We start from the raw sequence: 20,909 nt of genomic DNA, 5'->3' as shown, positions 1-20,909 counted from the left end.
CCTAGGCGGCGCTGTGACCTCGGGAAAATTTACCTCACGGCGCTGGGCCTCAGTTTCCCTTTTTTCCCCGCCCAAATTCATTCATTCAATCATATTTATTGAGCGCTTACTGTGTGCAGAGCACTGTACTAAGCGCTTGGGGAGTGCAAGTCTATGTTCGTATGAATTTATTACTCTATTTTATTTGTGCATATTTATTCTATTTATTTTATTTTGTTAATATGTTTGGTTTTGTTCTCTGTCTCCCCCTTTTAGACTGTGAGCCCACTGTTGGGTAGGGACCGTCTCTATATGTTGCCAACTTGGACTTCCCAAGCGCTTAGTACAGTGCTCTGCACACAGTAAGTGCTCAATAAATACTATTGAATGGATGAATGAATGAATGAAGTCGCTGCTTGAGAGAAGCAGCGTGGCTCAGTGCTCGGGCTTTGGAGTCAGAGGTTATGGGTTCGAATCCCATCTCCGCCACATGTCCGCTGTGTGACCTGGGGCAAGTCACTTAACTTCTCTGAGCCTCAGTTACCCCATCTGTAAAATGGGGATGGTGACTGTGAGCCCCACGTGGGACAACTTGATCACCTTGTATCCCCACCCCCAGGGCTTAGAACAGTGCTTTGCACATAGTAAGTGCTTAACAAATGCCATTATTATTATTATTATTATTATTATTCTCTGAGCCTCAGTTACCCCATCTGTAAAATGGGGATGATGACTGTGAGCCCCACGTGGGACAACTTGATCACCTTGTATCCCCACCCCCAGCACTTAGAACAGTGCTTTGCACATAGTAAGTACTTAACAAATGCCATTATTATTATTATTATTATTATTATTATTATTCTCTGAGCCTCAGTTACCCCATCTGTAAAATGGGGATTTTGACTGTGAGCCCCACGTGGGACAACTTGATCACCTTGTATCCCCACTCCCAGGGCTTAGAACAGTACTTTGCACATAGTAAGCGCTTAACAAATGCCATTATTATTATTATTATTATTATTATTATTATTACTATTCTCTGAGCCTCAGTTACCCCATCTGTAAAATGGGGATGATGACTGTGAGCCCCACGTGGGACAACTTGATCACCTTGTATCCCCACCCCCAGGGCTTAGAACAGTGCTTTGCACATAGTAAGCGCTTAACAAATGCCATTATTATTATTATTATTATTATTATTACTATTCTCTGAGCCTCAGTTACCCCATCTGTAAAATGGGGATTATGACTGTGAGCCCCACGTGGGACAACTTGATCACCTTGTATCCCCACCCCCAGCGCTTAGAACAGTGCTTTGCACATAGTAAGCACTTAACAAATGCCATTATTATTATTATTATTATTATTATTATTATTAAGTTGGCAACATACAGAGACGGTCCCTACCCAAAAATGGGCTCACAGTCTAGAAGGGGGAGACGGACAACAAAACAAAACATGGAGACAGGTGGGATCTGTTAAGCGCTTGCTCTGTGACAGGCACTGTTCTAAGCGCCCGGGAAGATAATCAGGTTGGACACAGACCCTGTCCACCTGGGGTTCACAGTCTCAATCCCCATTTTACAGATGAGGGAACTGAGGCCCAGAGAAGTGAAGTGACTTGTCCAAGGTCACACAGCAGACAAGGTGGGGAGCAGGGATTAGAACCCAGGTCCTTCTGACGCCCAGGCTCGGGCTCTAACGACTAGGCCTCGCTGCTTCTCCCCCTTAAAATGGGGATAAAACACCCATTCGTCCACCCTCTTAGTCTGTGGGACGGGGAAGCGCTCAAGAAATACAGTCGATCGATCGATCAGTTCTCTTGCCTCCAGCCCAGCGCTTAGCACAGCGCTCGGCCCGTAGCGTTTAATAGATACGAACGCTGTCATTATTAACACTGTCATTCTTTTAGACTGTGAGCCCACTGTTGGGTAGGGACCGTCTCTATACGTTGCCAACTTGGACTTCCCAAGCGCTTAGTCCAGTGCTCTGCACACAGTAAGCGCTCAATAAATACGATTGATTGATTGATTGATTAAAGGGTGCCCCTGGCCACGCTCAATAAATATGATTGATTGATTGATTGATTAAAGGGTGCCCCCGGCCACCACCGAAAAGCCAGCAGATCAAGCTCATTATGTTGCCACCTTGTACTTCCCAAGCGCTTAGTACAGTGCTCTGCACACAGTAAGCGCTCAGTAAATACGATTGATGATGATGATGGGGCCTCCTATCTCTCTTTTTCTTTTTAAATGGCATTTGTTAAGCGCTTATTACGTACCAGGCACCGGTCTAAGCGCTGGGGTGGACACGAAGTAAGCAGGTTGAGCACAGTCCGTGTCCCACATGGGGCTCACGTTCTTAATCCCCGTTTTACAGATGAGGGAACTGAGGCAAGCGAGGCAACTGTCCTTGTCCCCTTCCAGATTCGCCGAGGACAAAAACAAGCTCCTTCACATCGCCGTGGCCGACTCGCCTGAGGAAGACCTCCTGTCGTCCTTTGCCCACATTTCCCATTTCATAGGTGAGAGATCAGCGGCTTGTCGCTCTCATCGTCAGGTGGCCCGCTCATAATTATAAGGAATAATTGTGGTATTTGTTAAGCACTTACTGTGTGTCTAAGCGCTGAGGTAGATACGAGTTAATCAATCAATCAATCAATCAATCAAGTTGGACCCAGTCTCCGTCCCTCCTGGGACTCCCGGTCTAATTAGGAGGGAGAGCAGGTATTGAATCCCCATTCTCCAGATTCATTCAGTCATTCATCCATTCAATTGTATTCAGGCTGTGAGCCCCCCGCGAGACAACCTGATCACCTTGTAACCTCCCCAGCGCTTAGAACAGTGCTTTGCACATAGTAAGCGCTTCATAAATGCTATCATTATTATTTATTGAGCGCTTACTGTGTGCAGAGCACTGGACTGAGCGCTTGGGAAGTCCTAGTTGGCAACAGATAGGGACGGTCCCTACCCAACAGTGGGCTCACAGTCGAGAAGGGGGAGACAGAGAACAAAACAAAACATATTAACAAAATGAAATAAATAGAATAAATATGTACAAGTAAAATAAATAAATAAATGGAGTAATAAATACGTACAAACATATGTACATATATACACGTGCTGTGGGGAAGGGAAAGAGGTAAGCAGGGAGATGAGGAGGGGGAGAGGAAGGAGGGGGCACAGTTTGGGAAGGCCTCCTGGAGTAGGTGAGCTCTTAGTAATCAATCAATCAATCAATCGTATTTATTGAGCGCTTACTGTGTGCAGAGCACTGGACTGAGCGCTTGGGAAGTCCTAGTTGGCAATAGATAGGGACGGTCCCTACCCAACAGCGGGCTCACAGTCTAGAAGGGGGAGACAGACAACAAAACATATTAACAAAATGAAATAAATAGAATAAATGTGTACAAATAAAATAAATAAATAAATAGAGTAATAAATCCGTACAAACATATATCCATATATCCAGGTGCTGTGGGGAGGGGAAGGAGGTAAGGGGGGGGATGAGGAGGGGGAGAGGAAGGAGGGGGCTCAGTTTGGGAAGGCCTCCTGGAGGAGGTGAGCTCTCAGTAATCAATCAATCAATCAATCAATCGTATTTATTGAGCGCTTACTGTGTGCAGAGCGCTGTACTAAGTGCTTGGGAAGTCCAAGTTGGCAACATAATAGAGATGGTCTCTACCCAACAGTGGGCTCACAGTCTAGAAGGGGGAGACAGAGAACAAAACAAAACATATTAGCAAAATAAAATAAATAGAATAGATATGTACAAGTAAAATAAATAAATAAATAGAGTAATAAATCCGTACAAACATATGTACATGTATACACGTGCTGTGGGGAAGGGAAGGAGGTAAGGGGGTGGGGGATGAGGAGGGGGAGAGGAAGGAGGGGGCTCAGTTTGGGAAGGGCTCCTGGAGGAGGTGAGCTCTCAGCAATCAGTCAATCAATCAATCGTATTTATTGAGCACTTACTGTGTGCAGAGCACTATCCTAAGGGCTTGGGAAGTCCAAGTTGGCAACATATAGAGACGGTCCCTACCCAACAGTGGGCTCACAGTCTAGAAGGGGGAGACAGAGAACAAAACAAAACATGTTAACAAAATAAAATAAATAGAATAAACATGTACAAGTAAAATAAATACATAAATAGAGTAATAAATACGTACATATGTACATATATACAGGTGCTGTGGGGAAGGGAAGGAGGTAAGATGGGGGGATGGAGAGGGGGACGAGGGGGAGAGGAAGGAAGGGGCTCAGTGTGGGAAGGCCTCCTGGAGGAGGGGAGCTCTCAGTAGGGCCTTGAAGGGAGGAAGAGAGCGAGCTTGGCAGATGTGCGGAGGGATTGGGGGCATTCCGGGCCGGGGGGAGGACGTGGGCCGGGGGTCGACGGGAGGACGGGTGAGGACGAGGCCCGGTGAGGAGATTAGCGGTGGCAGAGGAGCGGAGGGTGCGGGCTGGGCTGGAGAAGGAGAGAAGGGAGGGGAGGTAGGAGGGGGTGAGGGGATGGATGGACAGCCTTGAAGCCCAGGGTGAGGAGAAGGGAGCCCAGTTGTCCCCCAGTGCTCACGATTCCCCCCACCCTGTGCTCCTGTTTCAGAGGCTCACATCGCCCTGGGGTCGGCGATCCTGGTTTTCTCAAGAAGAGGCATAAGTCGAAGCTGTGCTGCCGTCGTGGCCTACCTGATGCACAAGGAACGGCAGACTTTGAAGGTACGGGAGTTGCCCCTATTCCGCGCCCCCTTCGCCCACTTTCCCCTCGGTCCCACGGCCACTAACCTGAGAGCAGGGGTGGCAGGAGCCCGTATTTTGAAGGCCCACCGGGCGCTGTGCTAAGCGCCTGGGACGTAGAGGACAGAAACGAGGCCACTCTAACAGCCGGAAACTCACCGCGTCATTTTTGTTGTTGCTTTTCAACACTATTTGTTAAGGGCTTATTTGTTAAGTGCTGATCAGGTTGGACACAGTTCACATGGGGCTCGCAGACTTAATCCCCATTTTCCAGATGAGGGGACCGAGGCCCAGGGAAGTGGAGTGGCTTGCCCAGGGTCACACGGCAGACGCGCGGCGAAGGCGGGATTCGAACCCAGGGTGTTCTGGCTCCCAGGACCGGGGGTCTAGCGACTAGGCCGTGGTGTTTCTCATTTCCTCCAGAGAGTCTTTATCCCAACGGGTGTTGTTGCATGAAGGCTTCAGGCAACGTTAAATGCTAACCACCTTTGACATCCCCGTGATAAAATAGATGTGATATTGCCCAGTGTTGGGTAGGGACTGTCTCTGTATGTTGCCAATTTGTACTTCCCAAGCGCTTAGTACAGTGCTCTGCACATAGTAAGCGCTCAATAAATACAATTGATGATGATGATGATGATGTGATAGTTATGAAATGAAAGAACGATCCATCAGTGGTATTTATTTATTTTAATGGCATTTATTAAGCACTCACTATGCGCAAAGCCCTGTTCTAAACGCTGGGGAGGTTACAAGGTGGTCAGGCTGTCCCACGGGGGGCTCACATTTAATCCCCATTTTCCAGATGAGGGAACTGAGGCACAGAGAAGGCAAGTGACTTGCCCAGAGTCACCCAGCTGACAAGTGGCGGAGCCGGGATTTGAACCCACGACCTCTGACTCCAAAGCCCGGGCTCTTTCCACTGAGCCACGCTGCTTCTCCTATATTGAGGGCTTACTATGTGCACGGCACTGTACTAAACACTTGGGAGAGTAGGCTACAACAGAGTTGGCAGACTCATTCCCTGCCCACAAATGAACGTACAGTCTAGGGGGGAAACAGACATTAATATACATAATTTATAATGTATAATTAAAAGATATATACATACATAGGGTGGAGGGTGGCAGGTAATAATTATAGTATTTGTGAAGCGCTTACTATGTGCCAAGCATTGTTCTAAGCGCTGGGGTAGATACAAGGTAATCAGGTTGTCCCACGTGGGGCTCACAGTCTTAATCCCCATTTTACAGATGAGGGAACTGAGGCCCAGAGAGGTTAAGTGACTTGTCCAAGGGCGCACAGTCTTAATCCCCATTTTACAGATGAGGGAACTGAGGCCCAGAGAGGTGAAGTGACTTGTCCAAGGGCGCATAGTCTTAAGCCCCATTTTACAGATGAGGGAACTGAGGCCCAGAGAGGTTAAGTGACTTGTCCAAGGGCGCACAGTCTTAAGCCCCATTTTACAGATGAGGGAACTGAGGCCCAGAGAGGTTAAGTGACTTGTCCAAGGGCGCACAGTCTTGATCCCCATTTTACAGATGAGGGAACTGAGGCCCAGAGAGGTGAAGTGACTTGTCCAAGGTCACACAGCAGACATGTGGAGGAGCCGGGATTAGAACCCACGTCCTCTGACTCCACAGCCCGGGGTCCAAGTGCGTTGATGAAACAGCCGGGAGAGAGAGCGGGGGGAAGGAGGGCTTGGAGAAGGCCTTTTTGAGGAGCGGAGACTATAATAATAATAATAATAATAATGGTATCGGTTAAGTGCTTACTATGTGCAGAGCATTGGGAATAAGGCTTTGAAGGTGGGGAGAGTGGGGGGACTGGCGTATATGGAATGGGGAGGGAGTTACGGGCTGGAGAGAGGATGTGGAAAAGGGGTCGGCAGTGAGATAGACAGGATTGAGGCATGATATTTATTTATTTATTTACATATTTATTTATTTACTATTTATTTATTGTTACTATTTATTTACTATTTATTTATCAACTATTTATTTATCAACTATTTATTTATTTATTATATTTATTTATTAACTATTTATTTACTTTTTATTTATTTATTCTATTTATTTATTTATTTATTCTATTTATTTATGTATTTATTTGACTTGTACCTATCTATTCTATTTATTTTATTTTGTTAGTATGTTTGGTTTTGTTCTCCGCCTCCCCCTTCTAGACTGTGAGCCCACTGTTGGGTAGGGACCGTCTCTCTATGTTGCCAACTTGGACTTCCCAAGCGCCTAGTCCGGTGCTCTGCACTCAGTAAGCGCTCAATAAATACGATCGATTGATTGATTGATAAGCTGACGGTAGAGGAGCGGAGTGCGCGGGCTGGGCTGTAGTAGATGAGGGAGTTGGGGAGAGAGGGGGCGAATTGGTTGTGCGCTTTAAAGCCGACGGAGAGGAGTTTCTGCTCGATGCGGAGGTGGATGGGCAACCTCTGGAGGGTCTTAAGGAGTGAGGAGACGTGGCCCAGGGAAATATTATTTATATTTATTATTATTTATTATTTATTATTTATTATTATTATTATTATTATTATTAATATTATTTAGGGAAATAATCCGGGCAGCAGAGTGAAATGAGCGAATCAATCAATCAACCGTATTTATTGAGCGCTTACTGTGTGCAGAGCACTGGACTAAGCGCTTGGGAAGTCCAAGTTGGCAACATACAGAGACGGTCCCTACCCAACAGTGGGCTCACAGTCTAAAATAAATAGAGTAATCTGTCCAAACGTATGTAAAGGTGCTGTGGGGAGGGGAAAGAGGTAATCAATCGTATTTATTGAGCTCTTACTATGTGCAGAGCACTGTACTAAGCGCTTGGGAAGTACAAATTGGCAACACATAGAGACAGTCCCTACCCAACAGTGGGCTCACAGTCTAAAAGGGGGAGACAGAGAACAGAACCAAACATACCAACAAAATAAAATAAATAGGATAGAAATGTACAAGTAAGATAAATAAATAAATAGAGTAGGGAATATAGATATAATATAGTAGGGAAAATAGAATAGGGAAGGAGGTAGGGCGGGGGGGTGGGGAGGAGGAGAGGAAAAAAGAGTTAATCAGGTGGGACTCAGTCCCTGTCAATCAATCAATCAATCAATCGTATTTATCGAGCGCTTACTGTGTGCAGAGGGCTGTACTAAGCGCTTGGGAAGTACAAGTTGGCAACGTATGTTGCCCCATACGGGGCTCACAGTGTTAATATCCGTTTTACAGTGTTGCCCCACATGGGGCTCACACTCTTAATATCCCTCATTATCATCATCAATCGTATTTATTGAGCGCTTACTGTGTGCAGAGCACTGGACTAAGCGCTTGGGAAGTCCAAGTTGGCAACATCTAGAGACGGTCCCTACCCAACAGCGGGCTCACAGTCTAAAAGGGGGAGACAGAGAACAAAACCAAACATACTAACAAAATAGAATAAATAGAATAGATATGTACAAGCAAAATAAATAAATAAATAGAGTAACAAATATGTACAAACATATATACATATATACAAGTGCTGTGGGGAAGGGAAGGAGGTAAGATGGGGGGCGAGGGAAACTGAGGCCCGAGAAATGATGTGACTTGCCCAAGGTCACACAGCAGACCTGTGGCGGAGCCAGGATTAGAACTCAGACCCTCCTGACTCCCATGCCAAGCTGCTCCTCAGCTCTGCTTAAGAAGCAGGTTGGCAATCTCTCGGCTCCGCCACCCCGCCCCGGCGGTGATGTCCTAGACGACGACTGTGAGGGGGACGGGAGGGGCCCCCCCCCTTCCAATCAATCAGTCAATCAATCGTATTTATCGAGCGCTTACTGTGTGCAGAGCACTGTACTAAGCGCTTGGGACTATGGACCTCGCTGGTCAGCGGCGTGATCCGATGCCCTGGGGTCACGGGGTAAGTGGCTGCCACCTGTCAGCTGTGTGACTTTGGGCAAGTCACTTCACTTCTCTGGGCCTCAGTTCCCTCATCTGGAAAATGGGGATGAAGATTGGGAGCCCCCTGTGGGACAACCTGATCACCTTGTATCCCCCCAGCGCTTAGAACAGTGCTGTGCACATAGTAAGCGCTTAATAAATGCCATTGTTATTATTATTATTATTATTATTATTATTATTATTATTGGAGAGCACCCATTTGGTTCCCCCCCCCCCCCCCCCGAGTCACGTCACGGGGCGGAGGACGTGGCTGAGGAGACGTGACCCTTATCCAGCTGGCCTGTCACCTACCTGGCACTTAAATCACGCAGTCAGGCCAGGGACCCACTGCCTTCCTTGAAAGGGACAGCCCAGGCCTTCTGGGATAAAAGGCCCGCTGGAAATCCGGCAACTGGAAATCCGGCAACTGGAAAAATCCCCAGCGCAGCCCTCCGGGCTGGAAGCCCCTGACGGGCAGGGAGCGGATCTGCTAATAAAAAGAATAATCACCCCATTTGTTGTGAGCCCACTGTGAGCCCACTGTTGGGTAGGGACCGTCCCTCTATGTTGCCACCTTGTACTTCCCAAGCGCTTAGTCCAGCGCTCTGCACACAGTAAGCGCTCAATAAATACGATTGAATGAATGAATGAATGAATCCCTAGATCTCCAGATTCTTCTTCCCTGTGAGCCCACTGTTGGGTAGGGACCGTCCCTCTATGTTGCCACCTTGTACGTCCCAAGCGCTTAGTCCAGTGCTCTGCACACAGTAAGCGCTCAATAAATACGATTGAATGAATGAATCCCTAGATCTCCAGATTCTTCTTCCCTGTGAGCCCACTGTTGGGTAGGGACCGTCTCTCTATGTTGCCAACTTGTACTTCCCAAGCGCTTAGTCCAGCGCTCCACACACAGTAAGCGCTCAATAAATACAATTGAATGCATGAATGAATGAATCCCTAGATCCCCAGATTCTTCTAGCCTGTGAGCCCGCTGTTGGGTAGGGACCGTCCCTCTATGTTGCCACCTTGTACTTCCCAAGCGCTTAGTCCAGTGCTCTGCACACAGTAAGCACTCAATAAATACGATTGAATGAATGAATGAATGAATCCCTAGATCTCCAGATTCTTCTTCCCTGTGAGCCCACTGTTGGGTAGGGACCGGCTCTCTATGTTGCCAGCTTGTACTTCCCAAGCGCTTAGTCCAGCGCTCCGCACACAGTAAGCGCTCAATACATACGATTGAATGAATGAATGAATGAATCCCTAGATCCCCAGATTCTTCTAGCCTGTGAGCCCGCTGTTGGGTAGGGACCGTCTCTCTATGTTGCCACCTTGTACTTCCCAAGCGCTTAGTCCAGCGCTCCACACACAGTAAGCGCTCAATAAATACGATTGAATGAATGAATGAATGAATCCCTAGATCCCCAGGTTCTTCTAGACCGTGAGCCCGCTGTTGGGTAAGGACCGTCTCTCCATGTTGCCACCTTGTACTTCCCAAGCGCTTAGTCCAGTGCTCCGCACACAGTAAGCACTCAATAAATACGATTGAACGAATGAATGAATGAATCCCTAGATCCCCAGATTCTTCTAGCCTGTGAGCCCGCTGTTGGGTAGGGACCGTCTCTCTATGTTGCCACCTTGTACTTCCCAAGCGCTTAGTCCAGCGCTCCACACACAGTAAGCGCTCAATAAATACGATTGAATGAATGAATGAATGAATCCCTAGATCCCCAGGTTCTTCTAGACCGTGAGCCCGCTGTTGGGTAAGGACCGTCTCTCCATGTTGCCACCTTGTACTTCCCAAGCGCTTAGTCCAGTGCTCCGCACACAGTAAGCACTCAATAAATACGATTGAACGAATGAATGAATGAATCCCTAGATCCCCAGATTCTTCTAGCCTGTGAGCCCGCTATTGGGTAGGGACCGGCTCTCTATGTTGCCAGCTTGTACTTCCCAAGCGCTTAGTCCAGCGCTCTGCACACAGTAAGCGCTCAATACATACGATTGAATTGATGAATGAATGAATAAGTGCTTACTATGTGCCAGGCACCGAACTAAGCGCTGGGGTAGAGACAATCAATCAATCAATCGTATTTATTGAGCGCTTACTGTGTGCAGAGCACTGTACTAAGCGCTTGGGAAGTCCAAGTTGGCAACATATAGAGACGGTCCCTACCCAACAGTGGGCTCGAAGTCTAAAAGGGGGAGACAGAGAACAAAACCAAACATACTAACGAAATCAAATAAATAGAATAGATATGTACAAGTAAAATAAATAAATAGAGTAATAAATACGGACAGACATATATACATATATACAGGTGCTGTGGGGAAGGGAAGGAGGTAAGATGACAAGCGACAAGCAAATGGGGATGGACACAGCCCCTGCCCCACGTGGGGCTCACAGTCTCAATCCCCACTTTCTAGCTGAGGTAACCGAGAAGTGAAGTGACTTGCCCAAGGTCCGAGGCCCAGAGAAGTGAAGTGACTTGCCCAAGGTCACACAGCAGACGAGGGGCAGAGCCGGGACTAGAACCCATGACCTTCCAACTCGCAGGCCCACGTTCTTACCACAGCTTCTCTGTGAGCCCACTGTTGGGTAGGGACCGTCTCTAGATGTTGCCAACTTGGACTTCCCAAGCGCTTAGTAATAATAATAATAATAATAATAATGATGGCATTTGTTAAGCGCTTACTATGTGCCAAGCACTGTTCTAAGCGCTGGGGGGATACAAGGTGATCAGGTTGTCCCACGGGGGGCTCACAGTCATCATCCCCATTTTACAGATGAGGGAACTGAGGCTCCAAGAAGTGAAGTGACTTGCCCAGTGCTCTGCACACAGTAAGCGCTCGATAAATACGATTGATTGATTGATTCTCTGCTGATTTTATGGTGCTCTCAGCACAGAGAAGGTGCTGGATGAATGATGATGATGATGATGGCATTTATTAAGCACTTACTATGTGCAAAGCACTGTTCTAAGCTCTGGGGAGGTTACAAGGTGATCAGGTTTTCCCGGGGGGGCTCACAGTCTTCATCCCCATTTTCCAGATGAGGGAACTGAGACCCAGGGAAGTGAAGTGACTTGCCCAAAGTCACACAGCCGACGATTGGCGGAGCCGGGATTTGAACCCGTGACCCGTGGCTCCAAAGCCCGGGCTCTTTCCACCGAGCCACGCTGCGAATGCTTGGGTTGATTCCTCCCGGCAAAGCGGGGGACTTTGTGGGGTGCGGATCCCCAAAGCTGCTGAACCCTCATTGTTCTCTCTCTGCCTCTCTTTCTCCGCACCAAAGCATCATTATTTTACTTGTACGTATCTATTCTATTTATTTTATTTTGTTAATATGTTTGGTTTCGTTCTCTGTCTCCCCCTTCTAGACTGTGAGCCCGCTGTCGGGCTCTAGATGTTGCCAACTTGGACTTCCCAAGCGTTTAGTCCAGTGCTCAGCACACAGTAAGCGCTCAATAAATACGATTGATTGATTGATAGGTAGTGGGAGAGCGGTGAGGTAAGATAGCCGTTTGGCCGATCTTCAGTACCGTCAGGGTGGAATTTCGAAAGAAACAAAAAGGAAACATTTCTTCATCCCGGGGAGGGGTGAGAATTTGCTACCCCAGGGGATTGTGCAAGCTGGAAATATGGAAATATCAGTAGGTTCAAGAAAAGTTTAAGAAGCTTAAATCCGATTCGAGTCCGAAGGTAGGGACTGTCTCTATATGTTGCCAACTTGTACTTCCCAAGCGCTTAGTACAGTGCTGTGCATGCAGTAAGCGCTCAATAAATACGATTGATTGATTGAAGGGGTCAGGGGTGTGGGGTGGGCCCTGCTGGGTCACTGGAGGGAGAGGCAGGGATGGAGAGGGAAGCCGCGTGGCTCAGCGGAAAGAGCCTGGGCTTTGGAGTCAGAGGTCGTGGGTTCGAATCCTGGCTCCGCCACTTGTCAGCTGGGTGACTTTGGGCAGGTCACTTGACTTCTCTGGGCCTCAGTTCCCTCGTCTGGAAAATGGGGGTTAAGTCTGTGAGCCCCACACTGGGCAACGTGATTACCTTGTATCTGCCCCAGCGCTTGGAACAGTGCTTTGCACATAGTAAGGGCTTAATAAATGCCATCATTATTATTATGGAGAGGGGATTGAACGGTCCCCACTGTAATAACAAGAATAATAATAATAATAATGGCATTTATTAAGCGCTTACTCTGTGCAAAGCACTGTTCTAAGCGCTGGGGAGATTACAAGGAGATCAGGTTGCCCCACGGGGGGCTCACAGTCTTAATCCCCATTTTACAGATGAGGGAACGGAGGCCCAGAGAATCAATCAATCAATCGTATTTATTGAGCGCTTACTGTGTGCAGAGCACAGTTCTAAGCACTTGGGAAGTACAAGTTGGCAACAGATAGAGACAGTCCCTACCCAACAGTGGGCTCACAGTCTGAAAGAAGAAGAAGAAGAAGTGAAGAAGAAGTGAAGTGACTTACCCCAAGCCACACAGCTGACAGTTGGCGGAGCCGGGATTTGAACCCATGACCTCTGACTCCAAAGCCCAGGCTCTTTCCACTGAGTCATGCTGCTTCTGTGTGCAGAGCAGTCTACTAGCACTTGGGAGAGAATAATAGAACAGACATATTCCCTGCCCACAGTCTAGGGGGGAGACAGACATTAATTTAATAAATAAAATTACAGATACATACATTAGAGAAGCAGCGTGGCTCAGTGGAAAGAGCCCGGGCTTGGGAGTCAGAGGTCATGGGTTCTAATCCCGGCTCAGCTGCTTGTCAGCTGTGTGACTTTGGGCAAGTCGCTTCACTTCTCTGTGCCTCAGTTCACTCATCTGTAAAATGGGGATGAAGACTGTGAGCCCCACAAGGGACAACCTGATCACCATATATCCTCCCCAGCGCTTAGAACAGTGCTTTGCACATAGTAAGCGCTTAACGAATACCAAGATTATTAGTATTATTAAGTGCCGTGGGATGAATAAAGGGAGCAAGTCCTGCTGATGAGAAGCAGCGTGGCTCAGTGGAAAGAGCCCGGGCTTTGGACTCAGAGGTCATGGGTTCAAGTCCTGGCTCCGCCAATTGTCAGCTGTGTGACTTTGGGCAACTCACTTCACTTCTCTGGGCCTCAGTTCCCTCATCTGTAAAATGGGGATGAAGACTGTGAGCCCCCCGTGGGACAACCTGATCTCCTTGTAACCTCCCCAGCGCTTAGAACAGTGCTTTGCACATAGTAAGTGCTTAATAAATTCAATCATATTTATTAAGCGCTTACTGTGTGCAAAGCACTGTACTAAGCGCTTGGGAAGTACAAGTTGGCAACATAGAGAGACAGTCCTTATCCAACAGCGGGTTCACGGTCTAGAAGGGGGAGACAGACAACAAAACAAAGCAGCATGGCTCAGTGGAAAGAGCCCGGGCTTTGGAGTCACAGGTCAGGGGTTCAAATCCCGGCTCTGCCAATTGTCAGCTGGGTGACTTTGGGCAAGTCACTTCACTTCTCTGGGCCTCAGTTCCCTCATCTGTAAAATGGGGATTAAGACTGTGAGCCCCACGTGGGACAACCGAATCACCTGTATCCCCCCAGCGCTTTGTGCTTTGCACATAGTAAGCGCTTAACAAATACCATTATTATTATTATTATTATTATTAACAAAATAAAATAAATAGAATAAATATGTACAAGTAAAATAAATGGAGTAATAAATATGTACAAACATATATACATATATATAGGTGCTGTAGGGAGGGGAAGGAGGTTGGGCAGGGGAGATGGGGAGGGGGAGGAGGGGGAGAGGAGCCATTATCATCATCAATCGTATTTATTGAGTGCTTACTGTGTGCAGAGCACTGTACTAAGTGCTTAGCACTGTTAGCGCTTAGCATTATATTATTATATATGTTATTATTATAAGTCAGGGTGCTGCAGAAGGGAATGGAAGAAAAGGAAAAAAAGGCTTAGTCAGGGAAGGCCTCTTGGAGGAGATGGGCCTTCAATAAGTCTTTGAAGGCTGGGAGAGTCATTGTCAGATTTGAGGAGGGAAGACATTCCAGGCCGGAGGTGGGTCGTGGGCGAGAGGACAATCAATCAATCATCAATCGTATTTATTGAGCACTTACTGCGTGCAGAGCACTGTACTAAGCGCTTGGGAAGTCCAAGTTGGCAACATCTAGAGACGGTCCCTACCCACCAGCGAGCTCACAGTCTAGAAGGGGGAGACAGAGAGCGAAACCAACCATATTAACAAAATAAATAGAATAGATATGTACAAGTAAAATAAATAAATAGAGTAATAAATCCGTACAAACATATATCCATATATCCAGGTGCTATGGGGAAGGGAAGGAGGTAAGATGGGGGGGAATGGAGAGGGGGACGAGGGGGAGAGAGCCGAGACGGATGAGATTGAGACTGGAGCCCACTGTTGGGTAGGGACCGTCTCTATATGTTGCCAACTTGGACTTCCCAAGTGCTTAGTACAGTGCTCTGCACACAGTAAGCACTCAATAAATACGATTGATGGATTGATTGAGTTCCAGTGAGAAGGTTTGCATTAGAGGAGCGGGAGCGTGCGGGTTGGGTTGGCGTAGGGGGGTAGCGAGGTGAGGCAGGAGGGGGCTGACTGCTTTAAAGCCGATGGCGAGGGGTGTCTGTTTGATGCTGTACTAGACGAGCAACCCCTAGAGTTCCTTGAGAAGTGGGGAAACGTGGCCCGGACGTTTTTGTAGTTCAGTACAGCGCTGGGCCCCAGCCGGTGCTCAATAAACACTACCGGCTGATCTCCAACCGAGGACCTTTGACAAGGCTCCAGTGTGGTTGTTGCGGTGAATCACTGGACCCGGGGGAGACAGGCACTTTATCTTATCTTCATTTGAGCTTTTTGCCCTCTTGGGACCCAAGTGCAGATGGGGAATACTGATTTGCCTCTATATATGTTTGTACATATTTATTACGCTATTTATTTATTTATTTTACTTGTACATATCTATTCTATTTATTTTATTTTGTCAGTATGTTTGGTTTTGTTCTCTTTTAGACTGTGAGCCCGCTGTTGGGTAGGGACCGTCTCTAGATGTTGCCAACTTGGACTTGCCAAGCGCTTAGTCCAGTGCTCTGCACACAGTAAGCGCTCAATAAATACGATTGAATAAATGAATGAATGAGTGTGTTCTCCCGGATTGGTGATGTATATCTCCATCCCCCCATCTTACCTCCTTCCCTTCCCCACAGCACCTGTGTATATGTATATATGTCTGTGCATATGTACTCTATTTATTATTTTACTTGTCCATATCTATTCTATTTATTTTATTTTGTTAGTATGTTTGATTTTGTTCTCCGTCTCCCCCTGTTAGACTGTGAGCCCACTGTTGGGTAGGGACTGTTCTCTAGATGTTGCCAACTTGGACTTCCCAAGCGCTTAGTCCAGTGCTCTACACACAGTAAGCGCTCAATAATTACGATTGATTGATTGATTGATTTGTCGTGGGCAGGAGCGCTCAATAAATACGATTGAATGAATGAATGAATGAATGTGTTCTCCCGAATTGGTGATGTATATCTCCATCCCCCCCATCTTACCTCCTTCCCTTCCCCACAGCACCTGTATATATGTATATATGTCTGTACATATTTATTACTCTATTATTTTACTTGTACATATCTATTCTATTTATTTTATTTTGTTAGTATGTTTGGTTTCGTTCTCCATCTCCCCCTATTAGACTGTGAGCCCACTGTTGGGTAGGGACCGTCTCTAGATGTTGCCAACTTGGACTTCCCAAGCGCTTAGTACAGTGCTCTGCACACAGTAAGTGCTCAATAAATACGATTGATTGATTGATTGATTTGCTGTGGGCAGGACCAGGAAACCAAAAGCACAAGCAGCCAAGGGACTCACGTTCGCTTGAGGTGTTTAACTGGGGGGGGGGCGGGAAGCCCAGGTTTGCCAAAGGGAAAGTGGCAGTTTCCTCTTTTTTGTTCTTCATTCATTCACTCATTCATTCAATCGTATTTATTGAGCGCTTACTGTGTGCAGAGCACTGGACTAAGCGCTTGGGAAGTACAATCAATCAGTCAATCGTATTTATTGAGTGCTTACTGTGTGCAGAGCACTGGACTAAGCGCTTGGGAAGTACAATCAATCAATCAATCGTATTTATTGAGTGCTTACTGTGTGCAGAGCACTGGACTAAGCTCTTGGGAAGTACAATCAATCAATCAATTGTATTTATTGAGCGCTTACTGTGTGCAGAGCACTGTACCAAGTGCTTGGGAAGTACAGTCAATCAATTGTATTTATTGAGCGCTTACTGTGTGCAGAGCACTGTACTAAGCGCTTGGGAAGTACAATCATATTTATTGAGCACTTACTGTGTGCAGAGCACTGTACTTAGCGCTTGGGAAGTACAATCAATCAATCAATTGTATTTATTGAGCGCTTACTGTGTGCAGAGCACTGTACCAAGCGCTTGGGAAGTACAGTCAATCAATTGTATTTATTGAGCGCTTACTGTGTGCAGAGCACTGTACTAAGCGCTTGGGAAGTACAATCATATTTATTGAGCACTTACTGTGTGCAGAGCACTGTACTTAGCGCTTGGGAAGTACAATCAATCAATCATATTTATTGAGCACTTACTGTGTGCAGAGTACTGTACTAAGCGCTTGGGAAGTACAAGTTTGCAACATACAGAGACGGTCCCTACCCAACAGCGGGCTCTGTCCCTAAACTCCATGCTCAGTCACAAAAGGACAGCGGGGCTCAGTGGAAAGAGCCCGGGCTTGGGAGTCAGAGGTCATGGGTTTGAATCCCGCCTCCGCCGCTTGCCAGCCGTGTGACCTCGGGCAAGTCACTTCACTTCTCTGGGCCTCAGTTACCTCCTTTGTAAAGTGGGGATTAAGACCGTGAACCCCACGTGGGACAACCTGATCACCTTGTATCCCCCGCCAGCGCTTAGAACAGTGCTTTGCACATAGTAAGCGCTTAACAAATACCATCATTATTATTATTATCATTATTTGAACAGATTCCCGCCAGGTGACCAGATCCTGGCCGGAATATTTGGTTCCGTGGATTCTGGGTTTCGCTAATAATAAGGCAAGAGGGCATTTAATCCATTCCTCTGCCTCCCGGGAGGCTTTGGCGAAACCTTCCCAAGGAAACGGGCGGGTGGTCTGACCTCTTAGGAGAAGAAGCACGGCCTAGTGAATAGGGCCTGAGAGTCGGAAGGATTTGGGTTCTAATCCTCCGCTCATCTGCTATGTGACTCGGGCAAGTCACTTAACTTTTCTGTGCCTCAGTTCCCACATCTGTAAAATGGGAATTAAGAACGTGAAGCCCTAGGTGGGACCATGATTGGGAATTAAGAATGTGGGACCAAGATCGGGTCCAACCCGATCATCTTGTATCTACCCCCGCGCTTAGAACGGCGCCTGGCACTTAGTGGGCGCTTAACAAATACCACCGATACCACATAATCAATCAATCAATCAATCATATTTATTGAGCGCTTACTATGTGCAGAGCACTGTACTAAGCGCTTGAGAAGTACAAATTGGCAACATACAGAGACATTCCCTACCCAACATTGGGCTCACAGTCTAAAAGGGGGAGACAGAGAGAAAAAAAAAAACCAAACATACTAACAAAATAAAATAAATAGAATAGATATGTACAAGTAAAGTAAATAAATAGAGTAATAAATATGTACAAACATATATACATATATACAGGTGCTGTGGGGAAGGGAAGGAGGTAAGATGGGGGGAATGGAGAGGGGGATGAGGGGGAGAGGAAGGAAGGGGCTCAGTCTGGGAAGGCCTCCTGGAGGAGGTGAGCTCTCAGCAGGGCCTTGACACATGCAGCCGCGCGCCCGGCCCGAGCCCCGCCGGGGACCCCGGGGGGAGATGGGCCTCCGTCGCCCGGCCTCGGGCGGTGGGCCGGAGAGATGAGGCCCCTCACGCCGCCGTCGCCCCCCTCTCCGGGTTTGTAGAGGTCGTGGGCGCACATGCTGAAGTGCAAAGCTACCATGCGGCCCAACCGGGGCTTCGTGCGGCAGCTGTCCGACTGGGAGAGGAGGATCCATGGGGCCACCATCACCGACATCTCGGACCCGCACTACTGAGCCCCCCGGCTGGGGACGGCAAGCGGGACGGACTGCCCCGACCCCCCTGCCGCCTATCCTTCTGGGGCGGGGAGCGATGGATGTTCCCTCCGCCCAGCCCTCTACTTTCTCCCCGGCGAAGGGGCCGCCCCCTCACCTCTTCCTCTTCGTCACTAAGGGTCCCCGCCGTCCCCGGATTGAAGATCCAAACGCACCTTTCTCTCCGCTCCCCTCCATTTCATCCCCCGACCCGACGACCTCTCGCAAAGTCAGGGACTGGGTGGGATGGGGGGGCACCCTGTTAGGTTTTCCCACCCAAATGGGACACGCAACCCACCCCCCCAGCCCTAACGGCTGGGTATCTGGACCAGATCGGCCCGCTTGCCACTTGGCACCGGCCCACGTCGTCCCACCCGCTGTCTGGTCCTCCCCAGAGTGGGCCCGCGGATCTCCAAATTGAGCTGGAGTTGGGTGGGGGCTCCCAAAGGCCCCTGCCCTCACCCCCATCCGCCCCAAGCTGGTGGCATGGGCTACCGGCTAGACGCTCCCCAGCCTCCCCGCTCTCCTGGCATCATTTCTGTCGGAGCAGCCCCCATCGTCACCCGGGACTATCAACCTTAGATTTTTAACTCCATTAAGATATATCCCCGAATCACCTATAGAATAACTGTGTACGTGGGCTGGCTGAGAGAGATTGAGAAAGAGAGAATGAATGAGAATAAAGAGTGAGATTATCTTGCCTCAGCCCTACTTCTGTTTCTGACCCAGACCCAATTAGACCTCCACCCACAGGGGGAAGTACATATATGTGTATGTAAGTACATATTCATTATTCTATTTATTTTACTAATGATGTGTATATATCTATAATTCTACTCATTTATATTGATGCCTGTTTACCTGTTTTGATGTCTGTCTCCCCCCTTCTAGACCGTGAGCCCATTGTTGAGTAGCGATTGTCTCTATTTATTCCTGAATTGTACTTTCCAAGTGCTTAGTACAGTGCTCCGCACACAGTAAGCGCTCAATAAATATGATTGAATGAATGAATGAATGAACCTCCGGCTCCCCCTTCCCCACCAGCCGTCATTTTACAACGACAGACCTTGGAGGAGTGAACCCAGGGCCACTGTTGGGGGACAGTGGGGAAGAGCCGGCCTCAACTTTCCTCACCCTTTCCTTCTACCCATCTGCTGCTTGGAGGCTCAATAAAATGGTTGCTCGGCTCTCCCTGGTGACCTAGTGGGGAGAGGTGAGATGGGGAAGGGAAGGTGAGGGAGGGCAGAGAGACTCCAAGGAGGGAAACCTAGGCCTCCGGGCCTGCAGGATCTGATCAATCAATCAATCAATCGTATTTAGTGAGCGCTTACTATGTGCAGAGCACTGTACTAAGCGCTTGGGAAGTACAAATTGGCAACATATAGAGGCAGTCCCTACCTAACAGTGGGCTCACAGTCTAAAAGGGGGAGACAGAGAACAAAACCAAACATACTAACAAAATAAAATAAATAGAATAGATATGTACAAGTAAAATAAATAAATAAATAGAGTAATAAATATGTACAAACATATACAGGTGCTATGGGGAAGGGAAGGAGGTAAGATGGGGGGATGGGGGGGGGGACGAGAGGGAGAGGGGGAAGGGAAGGTGGGGGAGGGCAGAGAGACTCCAAGGAGGGAAACCTAGGCCTCCGGGCCTGCAGGATCTGATCAATGATAATAATAATAATGGTATTTGTTAAGCGCTTACTATGTGCAAAGCACTGTTCTAAGCGCTGGGGAGGTTACAAGGTGATCAGGTTGTCCCACGTGGGGCTCACAGTCTCAGTCCCCATTTTACAGATGAGGGAACTGAGGCCCAGAGAAGTGAAGTGACTTGCCCAAAGTCACACAGCTGACAATTGGCGGAGCTGGGATTTGAACCCATGACCGCTGACTCCAATATTCAGTGATAGTGATATTTATTGAGCCCACTGTTGAGTAGGGACTGTCTCTATATGTTGCCAACTTGTACTTCCCAAGCGCTTAGTACAGTGCTCTGCACACAGTGAGCGCTCAATGATTGATTGATTGATTGAGAAGCAGCATGGCTCAGTGGCAAGTGCCCGGGCTTGGGAGCGAGAGGTTGTGGGTTCAAATCCCCTTCTGGCGGCCCCGCCCCC

General features: G+C 47.9%; 1 protein-coding gene across 2 annotated transcripts in view; it reads left to right on the top strand.

Annotated features, from left to right (window-relative positions):
* The window catches only part of STYXL1 (serine/threonine/tyrosine interacting like 1), a 36,915-nt gene extending 17,363 nt beyond the window's left edge, over positions 1-19,552 (top strand). The window contains exons 7-9 of one of the 2 annotated variants that reach the window (XM_038759561.1): positions 2,406-2,503; positions 4,585-4,697; positions 18,637-18,843. In XM_038759561.1, the coding sequence (XP_038615489.1) occupies positions 2,406-2,503; positions 4,585-4,697; positions 18,637-18,768 (343 nt within the window). In that variant the 3' untranslated portion in view covers positions 18,769-18,843. Of the gene's footprint in view, positions 1-2,405; positions 2,504-4,584; positions 4,698-18,636 lie in introns of both variants that reach the window. The other variant, XM_038759560.1, reaches the window with a different exon arrangement.
* Positions 19,553-20,909: the final 1,357 nt, after the last annotated feature.

The sequence above is a fragment of the Tachyglossus aculeatus genome, chromosome 17 (genome assembly GCF_015852505.1).
Source record: "Tachyglossus aculeatus isolate mTacAcu1 chromosome 17, mTacAcu1.pri, whole genome shotgun sequence".
In the NCBI taxonomy this organism is placed as follows: Eukaryota; Metazoa; Chordata; class Mammalia; order Monotremata; family Tachyglossidae; genus Tachyglossus; species Tachyglossus aculeatus.
Note: the sequence above shows the minus strand (reverse complement) of the source record. Positions and strands in the feature narration are given on the sequence as shown.